Genomic DNA, 22,046 nt, shown 5'->3' with positions numbered 1-22,046 from the left:
CCACTCGTGCTTGCTCTCTCTCTCTTTCAAATAAATAAAAAATCTTTAAAAAAATTAAAAATTAAAAAAAAATAAAATGGCTGTGACAACTACTACATACCCACTATGCTAGTTAAAACAAAAAATACTGGCAATGCTAAGTGTTCAGAAGGATATAGAACAACTGGAATTCTCAGACGGTGTCAGTGGGTGTGTAAACTGCTAGGACGGCTAGAGAAAATTCTTTGCAAGTGACATTCATTCATTTTTTTGTAAGTCTTCACATGCCTTTGACATCTTAAATTCCATTTCTGGGAAAAGAACTTAACTAGGAAACCCTCGTCTCATCCTTTGTGGATCCAAAACGCTACAAAAATGACCCCTCCCGGACAATGTCACTATCCCCAGAGGACAGGGAGTCCCAACATTTTTTAACTGCCCATCATGAAAATAATTTAGTGGCTTTCAAAAATATAAAACAGAACAGAAATGACCAGGGTATGGTGCACATGGCAGAAATGATTATGGTGGGCGCCTGGGTGACTCAGTTGGTTGAGCGACTGCCTTTGGCTCAGGTCACGATCCTGGAGTCCCGGGATCTAGTCCCGCATCGGGCTCCCGGCTCAGCAGGGAGTCTGCTTCTCCCTCTGACCCTCCCCCCTCTCATGTGCTCTCTCTCTCATTCTCTCTCTCTCAAATAAATAAAATCTTTTTAAATAAATAAAAATAAAAAAATAAATGATTATGGTTTTGTGAAATTTTTATTTCGTGGGGGACTAGACAGATGGATGGAGAGATTCATGTTTATTCTAGCAATTTTACCAAATACACCTTTTGGCATACTGCCAAATGGCCAAATATGAAAATCAATATTTGCCAAAGCCAAATGCTGCTTTACAGAGGGCACTGTTGGAAAACAAGAAAAAATCTGAAATGTTATTTAAAAAATTCATTATGATTACAATTTTATTATTAAAAATTCTGGCAGACCCATTTTAAATGTTTGACAGAAAGGGCAGGAACCATAATTCCTCAGCATGACCAACTGTAGCCTGACGAGACTTTTGCAAAACTAAATAAATGCTCTAAAAATTAGGTCTGTGTAAAAGCAAGATCTTTTGGTGCCAGCATCGCTGTTGCCTGTGAGGATTCGGCCAGGGAGTTAGCAAGCCTTCCTTCCCCCCTGACAGAAACAGAGTGAGGTCAAGACTTCCCTCCTCTTCACCTCCTGGGCCTGAAGACTTGCTTAATGCTGATGGTGCAATTTCACCGAAGCCTATCCCACAAAGAAGACAACGGTTTCCCCCAAAATATTAGCAACTATCCTCTCTCAACGTTAATGCTTTATCTATACCTATAATTTTTAATATCTATATCATCATTTTTAGACATATAGAATTCACTGCCTCACAATCATCAATTTTTGCAATATTTTATTTTCCAATAAAAAATATACATTGAACTTTCAGTTGACTGAATCTCCATATACAAAGCATAAAAGGGGATAAAAAAAGTACAAACGGGGACACAGGAACAGTTACATTTAGAGTATTTACCTGTTTTTCAAAGTGAATGTTATGGTAATAAATCCGAATGGTATGCCCTGTTTGCATTACTGTTGCCAGCTCATGGTTAGACAGGAGGGTTAGCTATGCAATCTACAATCCTTGTTCAAGTACAAATCTAGGTGTGCCAGAATCAACAATGAAGTAAGGCATTCCACCATTTGACCAGTCAGCCGAAGCTGACCGGCAGATTTAGGAAGAAATTTGAGGCTAAGGTGAACTTCATGGTCTAGTGTGTGTGTGTGTGTGTGTGTGTGTGTGTGTGTACTTCTGTATGTATCAGACGATTAAATATGTAACTTCCTGAAGATTTAGGAAGAAATTTGAGGCTAAGGTGAACTTCATGGTCTAGTGTGTGTGTGTGTGTGTGTGTGTGTACTTCTGTATGTATCAGACGATTAAATATGTAACTTCCTGAAGATCAAAGTCAAAAAAAAGTTTGAAATTTGAGGCTAAGGTGAACTTCATGGTCTAGTGTGTGTGTGTGTGTGTGTGTGTGTACTTCTGTATGTATCAGACGATTAAATATGTAACTTCCTGAAGATCAAAGTCAAAAAAAAGTTTGAAATTTGAGGCTAAGGTGAACTTCATGGTCTAGTGTGTGTGTGTGTGTGTGTGTGTGTACTTCTGTATGTATGTATCAGACGATTAAATAAAATATGTAACTTCCTGAAGATCAAAGTCAAAAAAAAGTTTGAAAGTGACCCCCTCTACACTATCTGATCAAATTAGGGATTCATACAGGACTCTCTATAAAGAGTGAGTGCTATTCCCTCTGCTTTGTGGGTTTCAAGATTCAGCTATCATATAAAAACTAATATTCTCCCAACTGCCCCAGAGAGTTCAAACCAATATAGGAGTTTTTGAAAAGAAAGAAGAGGAAGAGAATTATTTGAACAAGGGAGCATCATGGAAAAACAAGAATTTACCATATACACCCGAGTTCTCATATTTGTCTAAGAGAATGCAGGGAATATCACTTCTTCATTTATACCCTGTGGGTATGAAAAACCTGTCACCTACCTTCAAATATTCTCAGGGCAAATAAAAATATTAATGTTATTTCTACTAAACATATTTAAATTATTCTATTAAACATGCACGATGAAACAGGATGTTTTCTGCTCAAAAACAAAACACAGGGAGTCTATGTGATAGCATCCAAGAGTCAAGGCCATCATTTTGACTGTGCGGTAAGAGGAAACAGCTGTGCTCTGCTGGGCCAACACAGGCTCCCCTGGGCTTTGTGGATTCCAACGCCCATAAATGAGGTGGTTAGCTCACAAGAGGCTTCTGGGTGAAGATCTCTATTCATGTCATTCCACAAAAGCGCATTGCTCTTGAAGATAAAACACAGAGGCTTTCATCCTTGTAGAGAAAACCATCTTGTGAGCACAGCAATGTCTAAGAGTTTCCAGTGTAAAAGAATAAGTCTTGGGGCGCCTGGGTGGCTCAGTCCTTAAGCACCTGCCCTCGGCTCAGGTCATGATCCCACGGTCCTGGGATCGAGTCCCGCATCAGGCTCCCTGCTCCGCAGGAAGCCTGCTTCCCCCTCTCCCACTCCCCCTGCTTGTGTTCCCTCTCTCGCTGTGTCTCTGTCAAATAAATAAAATCTTAAAAAAAAAAAAAAGAATAAGTCTCCTCACTCTTACTTATATTCTTGGATTAACGAAATCAAATCCAATGAATCCTATTTGCATATATACCTATAAAGGATATAACTAATAAAAAAATATGAACATAATATTTTCATCCTTTACACCAACACCATCTCTTCCTTGCCGCCTCCCCTCATCCAATCCAAAAAAAAAAAAAAAACAAACAACAACAAACTGAAGAATTTGAAACATGTCTTGATTTCAGCTGCAGGATTGGCAGACTCGTTAAAAACAGTAGCCAGTGTGTCTTCTGACAAGAGGGTTCTGTTTATTAACACTGTGCCTTTCTTATCCATTTTTTCCTTTGCTTATACTTGTCAGTGCCTTTCAGCAAACCTGGTGACTTTTACGTCTTCAGGAGCCATAACTGTTGGTTATTTTTATTTCCTCTCCATGGTCTAACATAAAAGTCCCAGAGAGCAAAATTTTCAAATGACACGCTCATTGTCAACTATGTCTTGACTGGCTAAACATTAGAGAGGGAGCAATGGCCCCTAAAGACCCTTTACTCCCAGACAAACTGCTTCAAAAGTCACTCTGAGGAGACCCGCGGGAAAGAATGTTAGAAAAATCTTTATTTCAGTCCTTGGAATTTAACTAAAAAAGGCAACACTGCTCACGCCACTTCCTGCAAAAGGCAAGATGAACCCGAGGGCCAACCCATGACAGCAACAACTGGTTACTGTATGACCCAGGAACTAAGTCGGTTTTGCATTTTTTTAACGGTTGGGATCAAGCGGGAGGATCGAAGAATATTAATATTTCAAGACACGTGAAAATGATCTGAAATTTAAATTGCAGTGTCCATAAATAAAGTTTGATTGGAACGGACCCGTATTTGCACACCGTCTATGACTGCTTTCACTCTATGATGGCAGAGTTGAATAGTTGCAACAGAAACCATCTGTGACCCACAAAGCCTAAAATATTTCCTAATTGGACCTTTATCGAAGAAAGTCTGCTTCCCCCATCCTCTGGTCCCTTTTCCTGTCGGTAACAAGTCAGACCACAGGAGCATCATAGCATGTAGCATCCAAATCTGCCTCTCACAGACTCCACAAGCAGTGTGGTTTCACATCCCTATGTGAAATGATTGGTTATCTATACACCCAAGGTTGAAACAGAAGATCCTGACACTAAAATCTTTCATCCAAAATGGTATTACCCATCTAAACTCATGTTTATGGGACACCTACCATGTGCCAGGCACCATAAAAGTGCTGATTTACCCCAACTCATTTAATCCTCAAAGTGTAATCCTGGGCCGTAAATACTTTATGTATTTCGCCCATTTTACAGCTGAGAAAACTGAGGTTAGAGAAGGCAAGTAGCTACTCCAGGTCTACACAGAGGGGCAGAGATAGGGTTTAAACCCAGGCCACCTGACTCCAGAGCTCATGCTCTGAACTCTGGATGTAGCTCAGAAAGATGTGAGCTTTCAATGCCCGCATGCTGGGACTAAGCTAGACGAAACAAATCAATGTACATAAAGCACTGAGTGCTGTTCCTGAGGCATTTTCTGTGCCCACAAGTGTTGGCTGTTATTAATTACTACAAATCTGTAGTTACTTTGGGGGGTTATTCCTTGCGTCTTTATTCTCAATAAGAAGACAGCTATTTACCCAAATCCCATTCCTGTGTATCTGAGAATTTAACGTTTACAACACCCCAGCAGAGAAATTTTCATGCTTTGGTTAAGCAAACAAAGCATAAAATGTAATATTATACCTCTTAGGGACTATTCAAGGATTCAATGTGAGTTTTAGATTGTAATTTTTGAACCCTATAGCTATTGTCTTTAATCTGCTCAAGTCACCATAACAAAATGCCACAGACTGGGTGGTCTAAACAACAAGACATTAATTTCTCACGGTTCTGGAGGCTGAGAAGTCCAACATCAAGGTATTACCCAATTTGGTTTCTGATGAGAACCCTCTTCCTGACACGCAGATGGCGGGCTGCCCACCGTGTGCTCACACAGCCTTTCCTGTGTGCAAGGGGCTCGATCTCACGACCCTAAGATCATGACCTGAGACAAAACCAAGAGTCGGAGGCTTAACCGACTGAGCCTCCCGGGCGCCCCCAGCAGCATTTGTTTTTTAGTATGAGTCCTATTTGTGTCCTTGATCTCAGCCCACCCACCCCCCCACACACACACACATATCGCTGGAGAGACAAGCAAACGCAATGCTAACTGTGGTTAGAGGAGAATACAGGTGGCCGGAAACGTATATCCCACTGACAGTGGGGAGACTCGGAGGTCAGTGCAGTCTGTATCAGAGGTGACATCCACTTTGTTTCTGGAAGGATAAGAAGAGTTGCCAATGAAAGAAGGTCTGGGTAGACCCAGAATATGGACCCAGAGGGCTGGAGACCAGGACGGACGGTGGAGGAAACATCGAGGAGATCCACGTACCTTAGACCTGGTGGGAGAAACGCCGACGGGGGACATGAGCACAGACAGGGCAGAGGTTTCTCAAATGTTTCTGAGACCCACATTGAGAAATATATTGTACATCAGAGCTCAGGAAACACACACACCATGAAAAAAATGTTTCACAAAAAAATACTTATCCTTACTTTTGAGTGATTCTCTCTAAAATTCTCTGTTCTTGCTCTATTCCCTTTCCTTCTTTCTTATTAAGATGCTAGTCATGACAGGGGCCCCTGGGTGGTGGTTCAGTCGGTTAAACATCTGACTCTTGGATTTGGCTCAGGTTATGATCTCAGGGTTGTGAGATCGAGTCCCCACGAAGGGCTCTGCGTTCATCGGAGAGTCAGCTTGAGATTCTCTCCCTCTCCCTCTGTCCCCCCACCCCGTGCTCATTCTTGTGCTCTCTCTCTCTCTCTCTCTCCAAAATAAATAAATCTAAAAAAAAAAAAAATGCTAGTCGTGACAAACTCTACAGACTTCATGACCTACCACTGGGTCACCACTCACAGTCTGAAAAAACACGAGGCCAGAGCATTTAATATATGTGTGTAACCACTGTCCAGAGACCAAATGGAAATTTATTCAGATTTAGGTATCTGGTACTCTTGGCAATAATGAAACACTCTCAGAATACAAAATATTAAAAATGGCCTTGGAAATTATTTTTAATTCAAGAGAATTTTTTTTTATTTGAGCAAATAATAAATGGACAAGCTTAAAACTTCAGACTTCGTGAACGCCCAATTCATCGGAAAACTACAGTTGTACTTAGAGGAGATAAAAAGTTGCCCCAAAAAAAGGCCTTGGTCTTAGCCCTCTAATAAAGACTCATGCTAGCAAGACAACAGGATGATAAAAATGTCTCCTTTATTTAAAACAGAACCCCTTTAAAACCTGATAGAGGGACAAAGATATACACTGTATCTAAGAACAAAAAAAGAAAATCTCTAGAGATATAGACCCAAGCTTAAACAAGGTGCTTACTTGAAGCTTACCTGATAGACATACAGGGGCTAGAGCTGTAGCTGAGGGCATTTTTCGATTTCTAGTCAACACGAGAACTCTCGTATAACAATACAAACTCTGGATGAATGAGAAATATTATCAAACACAGCAGGAAAAACTTAGTAGAGAGCAATGAACAAGCAATAACCTTGAAACTGAGCTCCTCTCCAGGAAACAAAAGGATTCAAATTTTCTTCGGCGGCAGCACATACAAAGAAACTCTGCCAAAACCCATATCCAAAATTACAACAGAACCAAAACCAGGGAGTGGGTTCACAGAGGCCATCTATAGGAAACCAACAAGAGGTCTACAACCCTTACTTCTTCCAACATCATCTACTTACTAAGACAACAGCCTTTAAACTGGAAATTATTTCCCTAATTTCATCTTCTCTCAAGACACACAACGGTGCCCCTTCACAAGGTTCGCTAAGTGCTCCTGAGGGTTCAGTTCCAGATCATGAAAGTGGTGAGCCTCACTTGGTGGCCCCGGAAACGTTGGCCAGGACACCCTGGTGGGAGATCTGCCCACACGCCATCCCAGGGCCACAAACAGCACCTTGCTGAAGGCTTGGCCCAGGCAAGGGGACACCCCAGGTGATCCGTGCCTCCTCCCAACTTGCCTGGTCCCCAAAGTCCAGAATGTTTATGGAAAGGAGGGTCTAGATAGAGGTCTGGAGGTCTGGGAAGACCCAAAGAGTCCAAGTGACTCCCAGAAACGGCCAGGGGAGAATGTTAAACCCAAAGAAATGTTCAGGTATTTTTCCAAACCAGAATCAGCCCTTGGGGAGGAGGAAGAAGGATTTCCCCTAGAGAGTGGCAAGGCAGGACAAATGAAAAGCTGTGGTTTTCTGGGGTTGCAATTAAAACAGGGTAATTACAGGGCCATTCTTATGAAAATCTCCCTTCCTCTCAAGGCCTGGGCGGGAGCAGATGATAGCACTCCCCAGGGTCATATACTTAAGACTCAGCGACTAACCTCAGCAGCTCTACGACCCACAGCACCTTTCACACCCACTCCTGGGGCTGCAACGTGCTCCCGGATCTTGTGTGTGTTGTTAACTCTTTTTCATTAATGGATGTCCAGAAGATCATTTATCATTTTATGAACATGGGGTCATCAGTCGGGGGAAAGCAGGGGACTGAGACACTGGAATTTATCCTAAAATGTCAAGGAACACCCTTGCCCCTTCCCAAACCCTTGAGCCTGAAGAAACACTTGCTGTTTACAATGTGGATGGGATGACAGTGAAAATCACCTCTGTCCACAGGGACAGAAGAGGGAAAAACCAAGCTCTCCAGGATAGTGGCTTCCCACCAATATGCAGCAGCTGTGTAAATTGCAGGCTTTCATAATAATTACTAGGAATTTGCTCTCCTTCGGTACCCACTGCCCAGCTACAGAAGTAAGTAACCTGCCTTTGCTCATCATCTGTTCTAACAAATTGCAGTTCTTTACCTACGGTCTTAAGACATTTGGTAGAAAATTAACACTCAATTTTTAATTACAAACAGGTGTTTTTCTTTTTGAGTTCTAAAATTATAGCAATAACATTCATTCCCATCAGTACAATGCTACATTCATAAATTTGTCATCATATCCCTATGAGTATACAAAGGTTATTTTCTTTAAAAAAAAAAAAAAAAAGAGGGGCACCTGGGTGGCGCAGTTGGTTAAGCATCCAACTCTTGGTTTCAGGTCAGGGTCGTGACATCAAACCCCACTTGGGGCTCCATGCTGAGCATGGAGGCTGCCTGAGATTTGTCTCTCCCTCTCCCTCTGCCCCTCCTGCTCATGTGTGTGAACTCGCCCTCTCTCTCTCAAATAAATTAAAAAAAAAAAAAAAAGCTTCTGGTTTCTGTGTGAGCCCTATATAACTTACAAAGTGATGGGTGGGCTGAGAACCACTCTCTTAGAGAAAGAATTGTCCCTCTTTCAGAAAGAAGCTCTGAAACCCTCCTTCCTGGAATGAAATATAAGAATTTCTACAAAGCAAGCTCTGAACTTGAATCCATGGCTTAAAACGGTCAACTCCAAAACAGACAGGAAAAAGTAAGATGGGAGAATAATATTTTGCAGAGACTTAATTTCAAAAACCTAGCAGAATATATATATTCTTAGAGCTCAAATCTACAGACTTGATGTTACTGAGTTATAGTTAACTTTATATGTTTTCCAAACATTTAAAAATCCTCAATGTCTCAGGGCGCCTGGGTGGCTCAGTCGTTAAGCGTCTGCCTTCGGCTCAGGTCATGATCCCAGGGTCCTGGGATCGAGCCCCACATCGGGCTCCCTGCTCCACAGGAAGCCTGCTTCTCCCTCTCCCACTCCCCTGCTTGTGTTCCTTCTCTCGCTGTCTCTCTCTCTCTCTGTCAATTAAATGAATAAAATCTTTAAAAAAAAAAAAAAAAAGGCCTCAACATCTCAACAGCCATTCATTGAGTGACCACATTTTTTTTTCAAGGGTCCAACTGGAGTCTCATGGGACACATTTCTGCAGGGCCACCTGAGGTTATCTTCCTCTAGGGGAAACTGTGAAAAAAACAACACACAAACAAAAACAAACTCCACTGTCCTGTGTAGTTAGAGTCTAAGTGAAATCAGATCAGGTGGGGCACCTGGATGGCTCAGTGGGTTATGCGTCTGACTCTTGATTTCGGCTCAGGTCATGATCTCAGGGGTCATGATCTCGGAGTCGTGAGATGGAGCCCCGCAATAGGTTCCACACTCAGTGGAGAGTCTGCTTGAGATTCTCTTCCTCTGACTCTGTCCCGCCCCCTGCTCATGCTCTCTCTCTCTCTCAACCTCTCTCAAATAAATAAATAAATAAATAAAAAGAAAAAGAGTAGACACAGACCCACACTAACCTTTGGGTCACAGTAAGTCAGAAAGGCACAGGTGTATTAGCAAAGGTCCCCGTGATATGGAGCATGTACCCAAGAAGGGAAAAAGCAGGCCAATGACAAGGACTCAGGATGGACTAAGGAGCAGATTTCCCAGTGCCAGTAAACAAAAAGAGTGCTAGACCAGATGTCAAGACTCAGGAGAGACCTCGTACCGAGCAAAAATCAGAAAATGGGCAGGAGCCCATTGTGGAGAACAGAGCTCCTACCAAGCCAGTGTCAAGTGCTGGGCACCCTTCAGAGCCCCACAACTTAGGTATACAGAATTGGTCCTCAAGAGTAGGAAGGCATTAGGCAACGACTAGTCCCCCTTATTGAGGGGACAAGCTCCCTGAAAGAGGAAGTGAGCAAGCTCCCTAAGCAGCGACTCCCACTTCATGGTTCAGCTTAAAGGAGGCCCAGGTCCCAGTGGGCAGCTGCTGCTTAGTCCGGTTTAGAACCTGAGTGCAGAGGAATCAAAGAGAATGACTTATTCCCTAACAGAAAAATAAGGCGGAGGACAATGTCGAGTTTGATGCACCACTCAGAGAATGAACTCTGGAGGGGCAGGTTTGTTTCAATGTTCCACTACCAGCTTCCTTACCTAAAAAAAAAAACCCAGCAAGAATACCTTCTGCTCCCAGCATTACTATCGACAAACTTGCCTTGACTCATCAAAACAACAAGCCCAAATGCAGCCGCAGAATCCTGCCAACCTGTGTAGGCAACATTTTAGAGATCGTCTTACGACTCTGGTTTTTTTCAAGCAAGGAAATCTAAGACTCTCTGGAACCTTCCAAATCTGGAGTCTGAGACCCCGGCGAACTGTGGCAAAAGGCCAGAGGGGCTTCTCTCAGCCTGGCCACCCCTACCCACGCTGGGGGAGCTGGGACTTGGAGGTGGGTCCTCCCCAAGTAATGGATTGGGTCAGGAGGTTCCGGGAAGACACAGCCACTCCAGAATACTCTCCAGGCGGAAGTCATTTCTCTGTCTCATGCAAGTGAGTTGATTTAAGTCTCTCCTCCTCCATGAGGGAATCCCTCAATAGAATCCACAAAGTTTCCCAGAACCAAGCAAAACCCCTGGAGTGGAGGGATGCCAGAAAGACCTGCCTTCAGATCCTTGTAAGGGGCCTGAGACAGACCCTCCAGCAGGAGAATACACCAGTTCGTCCCTAGGCCTTCCTTAATTTAAATTCAAATCACCTCAGGCTCCCTGGAAATCAGGAGCAAGAGACTAGGAAAGGACTCGTGTTCAGTGCATTCTTTGGTCCCAAGAATATTAAATCAAAGTAGTTTATCAAATTCTAAGGGATGCTAATGAGTTTTAAAATCCCACACTAACCAAAATGCACAAATACAAAACTCCCCCCCCCGACTCCTACCCCAAGAGCAAGATGAGGAATTTGCCTTTGTGACCTTCTAAAAATTCTACAGATGCCCAAACATAAAGTGGGAAATGACAAGCGAGAATCCATTAAGAGGAAGTGGCTACAGCAGTCCCACCAGTGACTGAAGTGACTTTAAGCTGTGACCCTCTTTAACACACGGCTGCCCCCAAGACCACAGTCATTGTTAACGTCCTGACAAACGGGTACGCAGATGCGAACACAGAGGACCGACATGCCGGCACTCAAAGTCTCACTTTCTGTGTGCAAAGTACGGTTTTCCACAAGCTATTACGCTAGGCAAATGGCCTTCTCTTTAATTCGGAAGAAATTTCTCCAGGTCACAGCTTCCATGTGTGCCCACCACGTTTCCCTGGCTTCTCTGAGGCAAATGAAGATAAGAGGACATCAAGTTATCTCATTTTGCCCCAAGTGACCTCATTTTGCCCGAGTTAAATGACAGCCCCCCCTCCCCCCCCCATTGCCTACCAAACTGACACAGCATTCCAGATTCTGTTTAAATTCCCCCTCTTAGGTGACACCCTCCCAGCTTCCTCAAACTGCCTGCTTGGACTGCCCAGCCTTTTGATTCCTATCTGCTATCACATGCACTACGAAGTTTCTGTTTAAGGCACGCTCAAACATTTTTTGGTAGGAAGGCCAACTGTAAAACCCTTTTTGGAGAGCATTTTGGAAATGTCTATGAAAACGACAATGCACGTACCCTCTGATATAACAATCCCACTACCAGGACTTTCTCTTGTGAATTTACTCCCACCCAAGCAAGCAACAAGGCTGTTGTAACTATCTCAATATGGAAATAATCTAAATGTGCATTAATGTGGGTTTGAATTAATAGATACAAAGGACTATCACACCTATTCAAAAGAATAGGGGGAGCTCTCTCAGTACTGTTATCTGTAATTTTCCCCCAAACTCCTTCAATATACTTGATTATTTTTTGCAGCTTTTTTGAAGTTTTTTTTTAAGACTTTATTTACTTTGGGGAGAGAGAGAGAAAGAGGGAGAGAGCTGAAGCAGGGGGGAGGGGCAGAGGGAGAAGCAGACTCCCCTCTGAGCAAGGAGCCCAATCCCAAAACCGATCCCAGGACCCCCGAGATCATAACCTGAGCCAAAGGCAGACGCTTAACCAACTGAACCCACCCAGGCGCCCAGCTTTTTTGAAGTATTGACAAACTGACAGAAAACCTTAATGTGTCGGCTCTCAGCAGCCCACTGAAAGTTTATTTCTCCATCTCTCTCCTTCCCTCCCTCTGTCCCTCTCTCTCTCTCTCTCATGGATTCTGTCTTCCCCTGAGCATTAAGTAATTGAGTACAACTTTGGCAACGGTTTTCACTGGACATGAGGTAAAGGGGATCAGAATATGCCACCCCACAGTATGCTACATGGTGTAAGAATTATTTTGAGCTGAAGGCAACTGAGAAAAAGCAGACACAGAAGAACTCTCTGCCCTCCCCCCACTTGCCTAAAAGTAGGGCATAAATTCCCCTTGTGAAGGAGTTCTGCTCCCATACAAGAAAGAGAACAACTCTTAACTTCAGATAGAGATGCCACCCAAATGTGTCTGCATAAAGAAACCTTACTAAAATAACCCTTATCTTCGACTAGTTTCCCCATATATTTACCTTCCCACAATTTACTGCCCCTAGAAAACAAAACCTCTCTTTCCTTTGTCTAGTCACTTCTCCACAATGTATCACCCTTTGTTAAAATGACCCTTAAGGTTCCAAATCTACCCCTTCTTTGGATCTTCACCTCTTTTCTGCATAGCCCCTGTGCAGGTAAACCTGAAAACATCGATTAAATTTGTATGCCTTTTCTTCCTGTTAATCTGATTTTGTGTCAGCTTAATTTGCAGGACCCAGATATAGAACATAAGAGGGTAGAGGAAAGGTTTTTTTTTCCCCCTCCCTCACACAGGTGTGTCAGAAAAGCTCACGGCACTAGTCACACTGGAGTCAAGCTGTGTGGATGTCGAAACACAAGAGGGAGGGGACCCCACTATTTCTAGAACTAGTACTGATGGATACTGCCTCCAGCCTATGCTGTTTTATAGTGAAGCTATAAGATGTACCCAACCATGGCCTACCCCACCTTCTTCCAGACAAAGATTTTGTTATGTAGCAAGACTCTGTATTTATTTGCCAAGAATAAAAAGTTTAGTTGCCACAAAGTTACAAGAAAACAAAAGGTTATTCTACTCTCAAAAAGTGTCTAATAGTCTAATAAGACGCACTGAACGAGGGGAGTTATTCAACTCAACTACCAATAATACAACTGCATTAATAAAGGTGACTGCCCAACAAAAGCCAGTCCAATCTAATGGAATCTTCATTGATTTCTCCGCCCAAAAAGCGTAACTTCCACTTAAAGCTTGTGTTCCCTTCCCAGGTCAAACCAACCACTTCCTAGCTCTGAGACCTTAAGTGGTTTACTTAACCTCACTATGGCTTACTTCACCCATAAAATGGGGATATTAGGACCCACCTCATAAGGAAGTTAGAGTAATTAAATGAGATGGAGAATATAAAGTGCTTCACACAGTACCTGACACAGCCAAATAAATGTTAATTATTCCTATTATAATCATCATCATCTTCATCATTCTGGAATTTTCAAAATGCTTCCCAAACTTTATTCTGCCACCAGGAATAAATGGAGCATGAAGTTTATGAAGGACACTATCCATATGCATATTTCCAGCCAACCCCATAGTCTCACCTTTGACTAATTCATTTATTCAGAGGGAAAAAAATACATAAAAGCTCAGATAATTTTAGATGAACCCTTTTTTCCTCTCGACAATGTTATATAAGCAGCATATGGGTGACATCTTTGAAGTTTATGATGTTTTTACTGTAAATACAAAAGAACCCAAAATACTGACATTTACTTCTTCAAAGTCCCATGAATTTATTTTCCTAAGACATATAAAATATTTATGCTGCTTTACTTCCACCACCAAAATCAATAAGCCACATCAGGCTTCCAACTACAGTGGAGGGTTATCAAACCGGCTTAGAATGAGATGATTCTAGTCCAAATCTCACTCAATATCCTTTGGCCCATCTTCACAGAATAAGGTCTCAGAATAAAGTCTCCTCCTAAAAAAAGTTTTTGTGAGAACACAAGGTGTCATCTACGCTCTGACAAGCTCGGCAAGTTCACCGTAATTGAACTGCAAGGCTTGGGAGGGTGGCTGACAAGAACCAGAGAGGCCGCATCGGTCCCAAAGAAGTAGGAGGGTCCCATGAAGAATGAGCTGAAGACCATGAAACATGACACTTTTTAGCAGACTGAGCACCTTGGTGGCACATCTAACAATGAGAGGGGAGTTTCAATGACAGACCTAGAGTGGCCAAAAGTGACCCTATAAAAAGACATCAGTAAGCAAGGAAAGGTCAAAATGTGACAAGTGATTTTTCAAGCAGAGCGCAGGCAACAGTAAGAAAAAGCCAATCAACAGCAAAACACTTAAAATTGAAACTGAGACACCAGTCTGAGGATAACTGTTTGTATTTTTTTTTTAATGAAATGGATTTGACGAAGAAAAATAACACCTGAGAGAAAACAGTGATTATCAGTAGCTAGGTAGGGATGATATTTATATTTTTATATATTTTTTCTGTATGTATTTTCTAAATTTCCTCTAATAAAAAATATACTACGAGGTTTGGAGAAGAAAGGAAGAAAGAAGGAAAATATATTACTTTTATTTTTAATTACGAAGTTTTTCCTAACAAAATGGATAAGATCAGCAACCAACTACAGATACGGGTCAATTTAAGATATTATCTATAGATACCTAAATCTCCCCCATCAGACGCGATACTTTCACGGATGAGACCTTATTTTATCGTGCCTGGGAACCCCAATGTCGACTACAAGGCCTAAAATATTAGCTGCATATATTAAGAAATGTTTAGCAAATGATTTTTGGATGTGGCTACAAACCCAAAGTCTGGTATAACCTCAGGAAGGTGCAAAAGCGAACAGTCTTTTTATGGGATATATGCCAATCATCCCAATAGACACACTACCCACATTATAGCTTAATGTCCCTTGCTACTCAAATTAAGTCCTTTGTCCTCCCTCACCTAGCTCCCCTCCCTTCAGCACTCCCATGGAATTGAACCATGCTGTTTTGCCGGGGTCTTGCTCTGCAAGAAGCTATAGGGACACCACTATAATGTCCCTCTTGTGTCTCTTACAGAGATGTGCAGTCCACTCCAACACTGTGAGAGAACCCATGGGAAGTTTATTTCAGATCTCAGGGCCATTAAAATAACTCTTCTCTGAGAAAGTAACACATTTTATTTTTAGGAAGAGTAGGAATCTTATAATTGATCTTTTTTACCTTTATGCTGGAAGCCGAGACCCAAATCTATAGCCACCCTTTAGAAACTTTGGCGGACCTTAGGACACGTGTGTCCTTTCCTCTGGGTTCCTCTTATTCTTCCCTCCCTCTTTACGGCTCTTTCCCTTCCTTCCCTTTCCTTCCTTCCTTCCTTAACTGTCATCTGGGATGAGGCCCGGTATAAACAAACCAAGAAACCAAAAATTAAACACCACCCCTTACCCCCAATTCCAAGCTGCTTCAGACATTTTTCACCCAGGAATCCTGCCTGCAGGACAAGAAAGTAAAGCTCACTCCCCTCACTGCTACCAACCAGGGGGTGACCTTTATGTGCATCTGTGACGGGAAGATCTGACTGCAGACAAGAGGCACTTACCTTTCCACTTCCACCCCCCAGCTCTAAATACACAAGACCACGCATGTGAATGGTGCACGGTGATGTAAGGCAGAACAACATTATGAGTAGGAACGCAGATCCTTAAATCAGACTACCTGGGTGCTACTCCTACCTGCTCCTCCCTACCTTTCTGTGCCTTGCCTCAATTTCCCAGCCTGTGCAATGGGAACAATAATGGTACTGACTTCACAGGGTTGTTGTGAGGAGCAAATGAGTTAACACGTGTAAAGTGATTACATCAGTGCCCAGCGCACAGTAAATGTGGACCAGTACTATAATAGGACAGTTTTGTTTTCAATTAAGCCACGCTACCCAATGTTTCAAGTCGGATTGAAAGTAATATTTCTCATTGTAAATTCATAAACTAACAAACCGATTTCTATGGTGACCTTGAGTTTGGATCTCATTTATAAATCAGTGTGGAGTCAAAGCTGTCCCTAAAATGGCAGATATTTTCAACCCTTTGCTTTCTGATTTGCTGAAGAGCAGGAGAAAGCAGCGGTGTCCAACCACGAAAATGGTTTCTGGGAGCGTATCCCCAACTAGTAACAGTATGATCCTTCAACCAAATGGTATATACACGAGTACTCATGTACACACTTGCACACCACAGTCAATGTCCCTCCAGCTGTAGCACAGACATCGCTTAAAGTCTCGAGAGATGAAAAACCTCTTGGATAACTAACTTCTCAGGACATTCTTTAAAATAAAGTACTTTGTTTAGCCAGCAAAGAACAACTCTGTTTTGTTGGATGCTTGAGGTCTGATTTACATCGGAATTTAGAAAGCTGCTACCTCCTACACGTGCACTTAAAATGCAAACTCTTCATCAGATTCCACTTATAAAGAAGGACAGAACCCAATACTAGCCACACCCCATCTTTGCTCAGAGCAAAACCAACGTCCCGGCAACTTCCTTCACAACCAGCCCACCAAAAAAATCTAAGTCCTCAGTGAATGACTGTCATATATATGCACATAATTTTCATATAAAATGATCTGAAACCGCCACTGTATGATGGCAAAGAAAGAAAACTAGATAATCATGAAAGGTGTAGTGCCTGCAACCAAGGTTACTTGGAAATTTGACGTAAATGGATACATTTCAGCTCGTGCTATACTTGTTACAGGAGATTGGAAGAAAACGCCCCAGAGTGTATCAAAGCCATATATCTTCCACTTCCTACGTTTCCCGTAATTACTCACCAATGAATGCACGAGTTTGTTATAGTACTGAATTGAAATACGTCAGTCCCTTTTACATTCTCGTGTCTCCCAATCACAGAAAATATGCTAAGAATAGAATAAAAAATGAACAGACTATCGGCCAAGAACAGCGCTTTGAGGGATTTAGTAATCCAGTTTAACATGGCAAAATCACTGGGGAAGCGGGGGCAAAGGACCTGTACTGAATGATAAAGTGACACTCCCGAAGAGCAACAGCCGAGATTACTCTGCCGCAGCCTAGATTTTTCTCGCCGCGAGCTCGCGTACCGTTTTCCCAAATGCTTTTCCCAAGATCCCGAGGGAAATTTCAAACGCGGCTCCTCTCCAAAGTCCCATAGGAGACTCGCTCACCCACCCCACCCTGCAAACAGCGCACTTCCCGTTTGCTCTGGCCGGTCAAGAACTCGAACTTGACAATGACACACACGGGAAAGAAAAAAAAAAGAGGAAGTGGCCAAAAGACCATTTCAAAGCATGTATCTATTTTCCCCCCTAAGGGGATCAATGTCCCTGTCTTCCAGTCAAGCTTCAATGGGACGTAGCTATCACATCCACTAGAAAGTTGCAGCGAATGACAATATTGCAAAATCGAGGGCGACTCCCCTTTAAAATAAAAAATCCTCGAAATCCTCTTGCTATCCAAAACGATCCCTCCCTGCAGCGAACCAACAAAGCGACCCATCCCGGCGGGTCGGCTCCCGAAAGCGAAGCTCCAGGCCGGGTACGTGCGTGGTCTGCCCTGCCAAGTGGCAGAGGAAGCGCAGGGCACCAAGGCAGCCAGGGGAACCCTGTGAGTGCCTCCCTTACCTGGTTTGACCGGTTTGGGTGGCGGCTTCGACATCGCGCTTCCTGGAGCGGCTGAGCCTCAAGACCACGCACGAAAAGCCGACCGAACGCCCCGCCAGCCGGCACTCCGGGGACCCAAAAGTTTCTTTTTGTCCGGTTCGCAGCGGTGTGTCTTCAAGGACCTGCGCCCACCCTTGGCCGTCGGACGAGCGGACGCAGGCAGACCCGCTCGGCGCAATGCCCCGCCCCGCCGCGCGGCCGCCTGAGCCTCCCGAGCGCGCGGCCGGGCGACGAGGAAGTGGCCGCCGTCTCGCCGAGCGCTAATTGGCTGCCGGGCTGGCCGCTTCAGAGCGGCGGGAGCGCGGGCGGCGCGCACGGCGGCGCGCGCGGCGGCGGCGGCTGAACCAGCCGGAGCCGAGGAAGGGCGCCGCAGGCTCGCGCCGGGGCGGACCCGGCCGCGCGCGCCCCCGACGAGAAAGGGCCGGACCCCGCGAGGGCGCGCGCGCGGGGCCACGGTCGCCGGAGTCCCGCCCCGCCTCGCCTCGCCCCGCCCCGGCCCACTCCGCGTCCCGCCCGGGTGGGACGGATCCCTAGGTTGGCGTCCTCTACCTGGGCCGCCTCCGACCCGGTGGGGGCGCGGAGGGAGGGGCTGTGAGCCTCTAGGCCAGCGAGCTTCGGGGGTCAGCGACAGGCGCCCTTTCGGCCCGCGCTTCTGCCGCTTTGCTTGGGAGGGCTCGAACTGGCGCCCGGTGAGTACCTGCGTGATCCGGCCGCGCTGCGCAGCGTCGCGGAGGCCTGGAGGTGCTCCCGATGTGTGGCTGCGCTGGAGCCTGAACCGGGTTGCGTCTTGCAAGCCTTGCGGGGACTCGTACCACTCTAAGCGGGCCGATAGATGGCCTGCCATGGAGTGTGTGTACGGGGCGGCGTGGTGCTTTTAACGCCCCGTAATGATCCTTAAAATGGGAGACTCCCTCCAAGAGATGGTACGGGCTGTGGAGAGAAGTCACCAGGGTTGGGGTCAGGTCTTGATCCGTACGGGAGGAGGCAAGCTTTTATTCCACCCGTATTAGGGTGGACTAACTCAACGACCCGCCTGCCCCCTGTTAATTGAACGAACGGCCTGCTAACTGAGGACGGCTTTTACCATTTTAAATGGTTGAAAAGATACCAGAAGATTTTTGTGGCACGTGGAAATGCTAAGAAATTCCTATTTCGGTGTCCATAAAGTTTCGCTCGAGCACAGCCGCGCTCGCTTGCTTATGTATTGCCTGTGGCCGCTTTTCTCTTCACAGCAGAGCTGAGCTGCTGCCCTCGAAGCCTGAAACGTTGACTATCTGGCATTTCACAGCGAAATGCCGACCCCCTGACGTAGCCGATTGATTCTCCAAAGGCGAGGTGAGGGCGGGAGCAAACAAGAAATGCAGCGTGCATTCAGTTCGAAATAGCACCGTGTTATAGACCAATTGTATGCTTGAGGGAAGAAACGTTGAAAAAACACTTTACATGAGAGTCTATCTAAAATGAAGCTTGAAAGTTTTTGTTAGGGGTCAGTGAAAGATAAAAGTGATTCCACGGGAAAGGGGCATGGGTTGAGGTATTCAGAAATTCTAACCGTGGGAGATTTCTGTTTACTAAAAGGGAGCAACGTTTAAACAATAGTAGGAAAGGACTTCCCTGGTGTGTGGAAGAAGATAATCAGAATATCTGTTGAATAAAGCAAATGAGTGAGAAGTCCTGAAACATTTCACTGGTGTAAAAATACCAGACTGCTCTTTAGGTGCATTGAAAAGCACAATTCGTTAGCATGCTCTCGTCCGTTTGTATTAGAGAAGCTGCTGTCTTCCTTATAATCTGATTTCTGCACATACCACCGCTGACCATTTTAGTTTAGAGTCCAAAATGTACCCTGTTTAGTAGTGGTATCCATATAATAAGCACATACAAGTCATGAAAAAAGGACTCGACAACCTATCTCACTTAGGGAAAAAAAGAAAATGTTCATTTTTGGGTTTGCCCTTGACGAATTTAGTTAGTTCTCTTCCCCCTATGCAAATAACTCTGCTGTTGAGGAACGCTTGGCACTTATTGGGAGAATAAAGTACATAAATATCCCACAAGCTTGGTGGTGGAATATATTCCAAGTCATCAGATGCCCCGGACTGATGAGACTACAAAGTCCAAACGGTTGTCTCTCTGGAGACATCCAGTGATTGAGTTTGTAGTTGGTCAAGCTTGTCTCTGCCTCATGGAGTCTGCTGCATGTATTTGGAGTCTGGCAACTCTTGGTTGCAGGTTTTTAAGTGTGGTTTTAAAATAGTCCTCTAAGAGGGCAACAGGAGGTGTAATAGCACAAAGTGGTGTGGAGGTAGACAATTCCAGTCCCGAATTTGGAGTTCATCTGGTGCTGCCCTGTGCAAACAACGAGGTTTTTGAAATAAATGACTTTGGGGATTGCTAGGCCCACCCTCACCCCAGCACCTGTCTTGCTTCAGCTTCTCCCAATTCCCCAACCCTCTCACCACATTGCCACCCGTTTAGGGCTAATAGACTGTGCCCGACATTTATCCAAACACTGTCTTGCGTAATAGCTCTGTTAGCTAACTAATAGAGAACTGAGGATTCCTGTTTCAGTAAAAACTTGCATTTGACTGGGAATTCCCTCCTGAACCCAAGCAATTTTATAAGTAGGTTCTTGACTCTCTCTCACTCTTCATTTTGGAATTGCTAGTTTCCACCCAAATAACCTCTTCAAGCGTCTTTTTTCCAGTGCCACAACCACACTCGTTATTTGCATGCTATGTAATTGATACAATATCCTCCCTGTGTGCACAGATGTGGCATGGAGCAGGGGGACCCGTAGTCCTTGCCATTCAGTGTGCTCAACCATTACTAATACATCAATAAAAATGGCATCCATTATACATGAGAGCCTCACAATTAAGCCAACACATGTGCAGCATCCTTTCTTTGCTCTTGGTAATAAAGTGCTTTTTAACAGGCTGGAAAGAAGAAAGAAATTAACTTGCTAGGACTCAGGTCAGGGATAGGAACTGGGAGGGCCTCTGGGGGTCTCCAGCTCAGGAGCTACTCACCCCAGCGGCCCCTGATCGCCCAACCAGAGCAGTCTGGAATAAAGAGCAGCTTTAGGTCAGGCAACCCTCAGGAACCACTATTCTGAGGTTCCCTCCAGCCAAGCCTCACCTTTTCACATACAGAGGTGAAAATGGCTCATTAGAATATCCATAGGCCTGCTTTACTGAACTTCTGGGGGCCCTGTGTGAAACTGCCCTCCACCCCCCCACCCCACCCCCAGATCCGGAGTCAGCAAACAATGGCCTGTGGCTAAAACCTGGCCCTCAGCCTGAACATTTGCAGTCACTTCTCTGATTGAGAACACTAACTCTGAAATCCAGTAAGAGGAGTATTATCCCAGTAAGAAAAGAATTCCATTCTTCTCATTAGTAGACCGCTATTACAACAACAACAAAATTGTACTCAATTGTAATGTTTCGACTTTCCTCAAGAACGTTGTGGAAATTTTGTTTTCTCTCTTGTTACATAAGTACCTACGTAATAACTTTCAGTTTGCCTCTGGGCCCACAAAACCTCAAATATTTACTACCTGGCCGTTTTCGGAAAAAGTTTGTCTACGCTGACCCTGGACTTAGGTTTTTGAGTGAGGAAATAGTACCCTTAAAGGGAATTAACTTCCTTTTGCCTCTGGCTGGCAGTGATGTTCTCCCCCATTTCAGCAGGAGAGAGAGGCAAGCTCTGTGGGGTTCCCTGGCATTGGAGAAATAAGTGGATCATCTCCAGGTGATTGAATCTTGAAACTCTTTTGAGTTTCAGAGTTATGAGACTCTGGAGTGTGTGTTCTCTGAGACTTTGGCCTGTTGGATTTAGCCATGGAGTCTCGCAGAGAGAAGCTGGTACCTTAAGCCCTTCTACTGAGTGTGGCTAATCCAGGAGTAGGAGATGACCCCGAGATCATGGTCATCTTTCCCCCTCAGCTGGCTCTTAGGACTCTTTCTTTTAGTCTTTTTGTCTTTTTGTCTTTCTCTGGACATCTCAGTGATAAGCATTCGATTTGTTTTGTTCTGTTTTTTTAATTTTAGGAAATTTTAGGAAGACGTGATTTTCAAAGCTAATTATGAAAACATTTGTCATTGGAATCAGTGGGTGAGTAATGTTGCTACAAACGGCTGGTGGAGATACTGAGGATGGCCAAAGGGTGTTTTCCTGTGGATGTGGTGGAGGATGGAGGGGGTCAGAATTCCTGAGTCCTGAGGAAGAGAGCAGGCCACTGGCAAATAAAAAACGGGGGAGGGAGTGCTAGCTGCATAAAT

The 22,046-nt window shown here is 44.4% G+C and overlaps 2 protein-coding genes across 7 annotated transcripts in view; one reads left to right on the top strand and one right to left on the bottom strand.

The window, feature by feature from the left end:
• The window catches only part of OSTF1 (osteoclast stimulating factor 1), a 50,841-nt gene extending 32,867 nt beyond the window's left edge, over positions 1-17,974 (bottom strand). The window contains exon 1 of the mRNA XM_028095491.2: positions 17,722-17,974. Within this exon, the coding sequence (XP_027951292.1) occupies positions 17,722-17,755 (34 nt within the window). The 5' untranslated portion in view covers positions 17,756-17,974. The remainder of the gene's footprint in view (positions 1-17,721) is intronic.
• Positions 17,975-18,258: 284 nt separating this feature from the next.
• Positions 18,259-22,046, top strand: part of NMRK1 (nicotinamide riboside kinase 1) — a 37,993-nt gene continuing 34,205 nt past the window's right edge. For 4 of the 6 annotated variants that reach the window (XR_003607787.2, XM_028095496.2, XM_088019033.1 and 1 more), the window contains exons 1-3: positions 18,259-18,449; positions 18,993-19,095; positions 21,816-21,879. Coding sequence is in view for 5 of the 6 variants with exons in the window: in XM_028095496.2 (XP_027951297.1) it covers positions 21,851-21,879 (29 nt within the window). In the remaining variant the exon portion in view is untranslated. The remainder of the gene's footprint in view (positions 18,450-18,992; positions 19,096-21,815; positions 21,880-22,046) is intronic. The other 2 variants (XM_088019031.1, XM_088019032.1) reach the window with 2 other exon arrangements.

This window comes from Eumetopias jubatus, unplaced genomic scaffold (assembly GCF_037043125.1).
Source record: "Eumetopias jubatus isolate StellerSeaLion01/CBP00866 unplaced genomic scaffold, mEumJub1_p1.0 scaffold_15, whole genome shotgun sequence".
NCBI classification, from domain to species: domain Eukaryota; kingdom Metazoa; phylum Chordata; class Mammalia; order Carnivora; family Otariidae; genus Eumetopias; species Eumetopias jubatus.
This window is presented reverse-complemented; position numbering and strand designations above follow the sequence as displayed.